Source organism: Gavialis gangeticus, unplaced genomic scaffold (genome assembly GCF_001723915.1).
Source record: "Gavialis gangeticus isolate Ggan-Ray unplaced genomic scaffold, GavGan_comp1, whole genome shotgun sequence".
Classification (NCBI taxonomy): Eukaryota; Metazoa; Chordata; order Crocodylia; family Gavialidae; genus Gavialis; species Gavialis gangeticus.
Window position 1 is genome coordinate 47,416,016 of NW_017728997.1, and position 8,558 is coordinate 47,424,573.

Here is an 8,558-nt window from a genome sequence, read left to right on the forward strand (position 1 = left end):
CTGGGGGAATGTTTGTTCACCAGAGCGCCCCAAAAGATGACAAGGTCAAACATCACAAACTCCTCCATGTCCTTTTCAGGCTGGACATAAGGAAGAACTTCTTTACTGTCTGAGCCTCCAAGGTTTGGAACAGCCTGCCATTGGAGGTGGTTCAAGCACCTACTTTGAACTCCTTCAAGAGACATTTGGATGCTTATCTTGCTGGGATCCTGTGATCCCTGGTGACTTCCTGCCCCTCGGGCAGGGGGCTGGACTTGATGATCTTCCAAGGTCCCTTCCAGGCCTAGTGTCTATGAATCTATGACCCATTAATCTCTCCAAATCGAATCGGAAGCCTCTGATTCAATTTGGAAAGATTCAACGATTCGGCCATATACACAGCTTTATATGTTTTTTCTGCATACCTCAAGGTACCAGGCATGGCTTGTGAATGCTGAGATAGTAGGGTGGATGGAGCATCCCATGGGACTGTGGGGGAGTCCCCCACATGCTTGGCAGCGGACCCAGAAGTGGAACAAAAGTACTTCCAGTCCACTTCCAGGTCTGCCGCCAAGAGCGCAGGGGACCTCCTCTGCCCCCTGGCTCAGTGACTGGTGCCTCCTAGGTTTTGAGGGGACACCCAGGGTCCTCCCGTGGCTGATCACCAAGCCAGGGGGCACAGCAGGGGTCTGCCACTGAGTGCACAGGGGATGCTCCATCTGCCCCACCATTGCAGTGTTCACAAGCCATGCCTAGTACCTTAAGATACGTAGGAAAAACATAAAGCTGTGTCTATGGCCGAATCACTGATTCTCCTAATCAGAATTGAATCTTCAGATTCAGCCTAATTGAATTAGGACAGTGATCTGAATCAGCAAATCAAGTCACTGTCCCCCGAATTGGGCCAAATCCAAATTGAATACTGCCCGCTTCACACACCCCTAGTGCCTGTTTCTGCAGAGGCCTCTGTGTTCTGCTCTGGGCTTCAGGAACACCTCTTTCCTCAAAGAAGAATGAACCTGGTTCCTTAAAGAAGGAAAAAACAAAACTTTTTCAAATTTAAATGTTCCAACAACCCTACAATCCACAGTAATGTACTCAGCTTATCTATCCACATACTTAGTCCAGCGGAAGTGTCTGTTTTCTCCCATGGTCTTTCTTACTACCCTACTTCACAACTAAATACAGTGCAGCTGTATGGAGACCTCAAAGCTTTTTTTTCTGCCTCCTAAGACTGAGGGAATATTTCTAAAACAGTAGCAGTGACCAATCTGATACCAGAACATACAGATGTAGAGCACGAGAAGAATAGCTTCTAAACTCCAGCTGAGGGCTGCAGCCCTGTTCTGAACCTGTATATAAATGGTTTCTGCCACCATACCTACCCTGAAATTGTAATCTAAAAGTTGCTGTTTCTTTTCAATCTCAGTCTTACAAAATGGAAAGGCATATTCAGCCTTAAAACAACCCAAACCTTGTCATACAACAGGCTGATAAAGGGCCTGTCATCATGGCCAAAACAGCTTATATACAAGGAAGCCAAGATCCAAATTTCCAAAACAGAGTTTTTGTCAACTCTTGACAGAGAACCTCATCACACAATATCAGGAGGAAGCCACCTCTAGAAACACAGAGGTGTTTTCACTTGCTTCTACCTCTCAAGAACTTAGGCCAGGCAACTTTTACTTACTACCCAAAATCCACCAACCTGGCAACCCAGAGTACCCCATTGTCTCTGGCATTGGCACAATCACAGAGGGAGCTTCTGGCTATATTGACTCTATCCCATTCTCATATGCCACTGGAGCTGCCGGCTATTTGGAAGACACTACAGATTTCTTAAACAAACTGGTTTGCTGACAAGCTTCCAGCTAATACCATATTTGTTGCTGTGGATGTCACATCTCTGTTCACCAGCATCCCCCGTGAATATTGATTAAAGCCATAAAGGACATTATTCCTGATGAAAAAATTGCTTCTATTTCAACTAAGCTTTTCTGCTGTCCATGCACACAGCTAGTCTCTGGCTTGCATCCATAGATGCTTCTCAAGCAAATCTCAGGATGTCATCCTCCCACTGTACTCAGCCTTGGTGAGGCCGCAGCTGGAGTACTGCATCCAATTCTGGGCTCCACAATTCAAAAGGGATGTGGAAAAGCTTGAGAGAGTCCAGAGGAGAGCCACGCACATGATCAGAGGACAAGAAAACAGGCCTTATGATGAGAGGCTGAGAGCCATGGGACTCTTCAGCCTGAAAAAGCACAGGCTCAGGGGTGACATGGTAGCTGCCTATAAGTATATAAGGGGTGTGCATCAGGATCTGGGGGGATGGCTGTTCACCAGAGTGCTCCAAGGGATGACAGGTCAAACGGTTGCAAACTCTTCCAAGACCGTTTTAGGCCGGACATAAGAAAACACTTATTTACTGTCTGAGCCCCTAAGGCCTGGAATAGATTCCCTCCAGAGGTGGTGCAAGCACCTACTCTGGACTCCTTTAAGAAACATTTGAACACTTATCTTGCTGGGATCTTTTGACCCCAGCTGACTTCCTGCCCCTGGGGCAGGGGGCTGGACTTGATCTTCCGAGGTCCGTTCCAGTCCTAGTGTCTATGAAATCTATTAAATCTATAGTTTAGGTTTGGGGGTTTCCTATACGTACAAATGAATGGCTACCATGGACACATGTATGGCCCCCTGGTATGCAAAAATATTTATGACAGGCCTTGAAGTCCACTTCCTCCACAGCTGACCTTTTATCCCCATGATCTACCTAAGATGCATCGATGACATCTTCATTGTATGGACACGGGAAGGAATCTCTATAGAAATTTCACCAAGAGTTTAATGACTTCCACCCTTCATCAAACTAGCAATTTCCACACACCAAATTCATGTCTTAGTACAGTGAATATTTTCACCAGCCACATTGCCATCACGTTGTATCAGAAACCAGGCTGCTTTCATGCTTTTATCATAAGCACATGACTGAATCAGTTGTCTACAGCCAAGCTCTACATTACAGCTGTATCTATATCTGCTCTGATCCCACCAACCGGAATACACACCCTACGGGTCTAGAGCAGGGATTCCTGCAGTAGCAATACACCCCTGAACCTGTCCAGACTCAGACCCTGCTCTGACCTGTTATGATACTAACCCAGGACAAGGATAACAGTTCTTCTGGTTGCCACCACCTACAGCCCCTGGCTTGAACACCTTAGGTATATCATTAACGACTTCCAGTCCCTCCTGGAAAAAGACCATCTCAGGGTAGCCCTTGGGAACAAACCTGTCCTGGCTTTTAGACAGCCCGCCAACCTCAAATAGCATCTCTCAAGGAAAAAGGCTACCTAACTGCCAGTCTTACCAGGGCACCAAGCCTTGCAATGGACCCAAATACCTTCTGTGCCCTAACACTAAAACTGAATGTGTCATCACTGGACCGAATAACATGGATTGTAACATCTGAGATTCATTCACTTGCAACTTTCCAGTTACCTGGATTAGCTTCGGGGACTCCTTTTGCCCCTATGGGTTTATTGTCTGTCTGTCTGTCTCTCTCTCCCCCAGTACTACTCCCTTCCTCTCCTTCCCTTGTAGTTTCTCTCTCCTTATACTCTTTCTGCCTTGCAATGTGTGATGAAGTGAGCTTCTCCTCACAAAATATGGTGCATGTACGCTGTGTGCACGTGTGTATTTCTACTGGGGTTAGTCCGTAAGATTCATAGACTCATAGATTGTAAGGCTGGAAGGGACCTCAGAAGATCATCAGGTCCAGCCCCTTGCACCAAGCAGAAAAGACAGTGGGGGGTCAGGTGACCCCAGCAAGGTGACTGTCCAGTCTCCTCTTAAAGATTTCCAGGGTTGGCAATTGTACCACCTCTGGAGGGAGCTTATTTCACAGTCTGGACACCCTAGTTGTGAAGTAGTTTTTCCTAATGTTGAGCCTGAAATGGTTTTCCAGGAGTCTGTGACCTATTACTCCTAGTTTTCTCCAAGGGTGCCCTGGTGAACAGTTGTTTACTGAGCCCTTGATGTATGCCCCTGATGGTAGCAGTAAGCTGCTACCAAGTTCCCTCTCGGCCTTCTCTTTTTTAGGGTGAAGAGTCCCAGACCCCTCAGCCTTTCCTCGTATGGCTTGCCATGCAAATCTCTGATCATATGGGTGGCCCTTCTCTGGATTCTCTCAAGCTTTACCACACCTTTGTTAAAGTGCAGTTTCCAGAACTGGATGTAGTACACTCCAACTGCGGTCTCACCAATGCTGAGTAGAGTGAGAGAATCACTTCTTTTGTTTTGCTGGAGATGCATCGATTGATGCGTGCTAGGGTCTTGTTAGCCCTGCTGGTTACAGTGTCACACTGCTGGCTCACATTCATACTGTGATCTATTATTACCCCCAGGTCCCTTTCATTCATAGTGTTGATCAGGTTGGCGTTGCCAAGCCTGTAGATGTACAGGGGGTTGTTCATCCTCAGGTGGAGCACTTTATATTTCTCAACATTGAAATGTATCTGGTTCTGGTCCGCCCAACTTGCAAGCCTGTCTAGGTCCTGCTGTATCTGCAGCCTGTCTTCTTCAAGCATGACCATGCTTCCCCATAACTTGGTATCGTCTGTGAACTTGGCCAATGAGCTCTTCACCCCCATATCTAAATTATTGATGAAGATGTTGAATAGCACCGGGCCAAGCCCTGCAGGACACCACTAGCCACTTCCCAACAAGATGACACAGATCCGTTCATGAGAACTCTCTGGGTCCTACCCTGCAGCAGTTTACTACCTACCTGACTGTCTCGTAGTTAAGCCCACAGTCTTCCAATATTCTTGCAAGAACATCGTGGGATACCAAATCAAAAGCTTTTTGGAAGCTGAGGTATATAATGTCAACCTCTTCTCTCTTATCCAGGTGATGAGTTACCTGATTGTAAAAGGAGATGAGGTTGGTAAGCTGAGACCTGCCCGTGTCAAAGCCATGCTGGCTGTCATTCAGAATCCTACCTTCTGCAAGCCCTATAGCACATCGACTCCTTAATTAATTTTTCCAGGGGTTAGAAGTTAGGCTAATTGACCTGTAGTTACCTGGGTCCTCCCTCCTCCCCTTCTTGAAGATGAGCACAACATTGGCCCTCTTCCAGTCCTCGGGGACCTCCCCAGAGCGCCATGAATTTTGGAAGACTCATATATGTCCAGTTTCTTTAATTGATCTTGCACAGTTTTATGGCAATAGTTGGAAGGCAGTCATTTGAACCCTGCTCATTCTGTACCCTAGCTGACATGATTTTCCCCTTGGCCCAGGAAAGACTGAAGCAAAGTAGTCATTCAGGAGTTCAGTTTTCTCCTGAGTGCTAGTGACTAGCTGTTCTGAGTTGTTGAGCAATGCCCCACACTCCCACTCATTTTCCTCCCATTCCCTACATATCTTAAAAAGGACTTCTTGTCCTTGATTACCATTGCTAGTTTTAGTTCAGTTGCTGCCTAAGCTTTTCTAATCTGATCCCTACAAGTGCAGGCCATTGCTATGTAGTTCTCCTTGGGGGCTGTCCCTAGCTTCCATTGACTGTACACCTCTTTCTTTTTTCTTAAGAGGATCAGGATTTCTCTGTTTAGCCAAGAAGGCTTCCCAGCCCTTTTGCTCCATTTCGTCTGCATGGGAATGGACTTCCTTTGTGCTTCAAGGAATCATGTCCTTTAGGAACGACCACTGTTCACGCATTCCTTTTGCCTTTGGTCCCTGGCCCCTCAGCACATTCTCTGTTAGTGACCTGAACTTGTTGAAGTTTGCATTTTTGAAATCCAAAACTTCAAGCCTGCTATCAGATTTATCTGCCTTGTGTTGGACCGTGAATAGTTTCATGGTCACTGTTGCCCAGGCTGCCCTCTGTTTGTCGGTCACCAGGTCGTCTCCTTTTGCCAGGACCAAGAAGAGTGTTACCTCTGGTTAGCCTGTGTACCTGCTGAGTCAAGAAAAGCTCTTTGATGTGGGTCAGGAAGGAGTGCGACTGATCCTACTTAGCCGAGTTTTCCTCCCAAGAGACGTCTGGATACTTGAACATGACAACCGTGTCCCGTGCCCACGCAGCCTCTGTTAGTTCTTGGGCGAACTGTAGATCAAGTTCCTTGCCCTTGTTTGGAGATCTGTAGCATACGCCTACAGTTAGATCTCTTTCACCACCCTCCTCTCCCCTGCAGCTTAACCCAGAGGGTTTCAAGTCATTCATGTTTGGAGCCGATGTTGGCCTCCAAGGAGGTGTATTGCTCCTTCACATAGAGAGCCGCACCTACACCTTTTTTGCTACTTGATCCCTTCTATGCAGAGGATAACCCTTTATGGCTACGCTCCAATTGTGTGAAGGAGTCCCACCAGGTCTTTGTAATCCCTACTAGATTGTAATGGCTGCTGGAGAGCAGGAGAGCTAGTTTCTCCTGCTTGTTCCCCCTGCTCCTGGCATTAGTGTACAGGCACCCGAGTCGCCCTACTGAGGCTGTCAACATCCTGTCGCACTGAAGGAGAACTATTCCCTCCACTCCCATAAGAGTGGCCCTCCTGGTGTCCCTATCTACAGAGTTTCCTTGCACGTTGGTCCCCAGGCATGCTCCAGTCAGTGTTTTCCTGTCCTCTAGGAATCTTGGTTTAAAGCCCTAAGGTACAAATCTATTCTGTCATTCCTCAAATAGCCACGAGGTGGTACCCTTGCCTCAGCCAGTCTGTCCCCAGTCCTGGCTGTGGCTCACCATCCCCAAAATAAGACCCTGCCAGAGCATGCTAGTTTGACAGACCAACAGGGCTGTAGCCAGACTAGACTGATTGCACTCCCTGTATATGGGATAGTGAGGGCAGAGAAGGCTTGTTAGGATTCTACTCAAATGGTCCTGGCTGGTTTTGTAGGTGAGAAAAGAGTGAATGTGGGGCTCAGCTTCCCCAGACCTAGTCCAGTGGGTTTGGAGCTGCTGTGCTTAGGCCTTCCGGACAGCAGTGGGACCTCAGCAGGTAGCTCCATGGAGCAGCTGGAAAGATTGATGCTTGGGGCTCATGGCTGGCCAGGACATTTGGAGACAAGCCAAGTCTATCAGCTTTTCTGTCATGCACCCTCACAGAGATTGGATCTGATCTATTTGGGACCAGACCCATGGCTCTGCCTAGCTGCACTGGTCTCCTGGGAGGGCATCTGGTGTCAGGTACCATGGAGGAGTTAGCCCATGTGGTGCTCTGTGCCAGTCTGCATCCCTAGATGTATCATGGGCCCAACCCAGTGCTCCCCAGCACAGACTCCAACCTAGCCCTGACTGGCTGATTCCATGCCCTGCCCTGAGTGTGTCTGGTCAGCAAAATGTAAGGCCTCTAGAGGATCCATGGGGGAGGGAAATGGGGAACTTGTTCTGCTCAGAACTGAATTCAGGACTGCCTCAGCCCCTCCCTCACTGCCAGAGCTGGAAGCTCAGTGCTCAGCCAGGAAGGGCTCTGCCAGTGCTCCTGACCCACAGCCCTCATTAGCCCTGCCCTGGGCTGATCTGCTAGTTTTGTTGGCGACCCTTACTCCTGATCTGCCACCCCACTGCCAGCCCTGGGCTCCCTAATGTGTCCCTTGAATCCTAGTGAACTCCATATTGTCTGATAGGTTGTCAGGATGCAACGTGCAGGGCTCAGCTATAGGGGTAGTGAGTCATTTATTCATAGGAATGAGAACCTCATGGCCTAGACTCCAGGGTCTGTGCCATTTATATGACACCCACACTTCCAGGGCCACTGGCCCCCTTTGAGAGAATGGGCAGGGCATGGGGGGGACCCTGATTCCTGCCCCCAACCTTGCCAATGGCCCTTGTCCCCAAGATGCTTTGGCAATAGCTGTCCCCATCTACTGGGACCCTCCAAGCAGTGATCATTTGAGTCCCTGAACACCCCCAAAGCCTTGAGGAGGGTCTTCATGTGGCCAGTGTTCACAGGCTACAGGGCTAGTGTGTGCTGGGTGGGGGCTTGGGCCATTCCTGCCTGTAAAGTCCTGTTAGTGCCTACCAGGCACTGCTCCTCCATTGGTGAGTCTGATATAGTGCCACTAAGGCATTCCAGCAGGGTCTCTGCTATCAGCCCTTGCTAGTACCATGTAGTGTGGTGCTGTGAAGGAGCTAACAAAGCCCATCTTGCTGTTCCCAGGCTGCTTCAGGGAAGTTCCTGCCACTGGCACAGTGGCTGTACTTTGATGCCCTGGAATGCCTGCCCAAGGATGGAGCTGCATCACTGACCGAGGAATCCTGTGCTCCAGTGAGTACTGTTTCCAGCTGCCCCAGCCACTGTGTCCATTCTCCTGACCTCCATGCTGGATTGGGAGAAGGGCTTTGGCTCTGCCACCCTCTCTAGTCTTGTGGGGGTCTGGGCACGGACAAGGAATCCCTAACAGCATGTCTGCCTCTATCCCCAACAGCGTGGCTGCCGCTACGATGGACAAATTGCTGTGTTTGGGGCCAATTTCCAGGAGAGGCTGGGCCAGCAGAAGTACTTTGTGGTGAGCAGAGGGCAGGGACACAGGAAAGACAGAACAGGGGCTTTTGCCTTTACCCCTGCAATGCTGGCCGGGGTCAGGG

At 48.9% G+C, this 8,558-nt stretch overlaps 1 protein-coding gene across 1 annotated transcript in view; it reads left to right on the top strand.

Annotated features, from left to right (window-relative positions):
• The window catches only part of UBA7 (ubiquitin like modifier activating enzyme 7), a 50,914-nt gene that overhangs the window by 9,617 nt on the left and 32,739 nt on the right, over positions 1-8,558 (top strand). The window contains exons 11-12 of the mRNA XM_019505155.1: positions 8,131-8,238; positions 8,399-8,479. Coding sequence (XP_019360700.1) covers positions 8,131-8,238; positions 8,399-8,479 — 189 coding nt within the window. The remainder of the gene's footprint in view (positions 1-8,130; positions 8,239-8,398; positions 8,480-8,558) is intronic.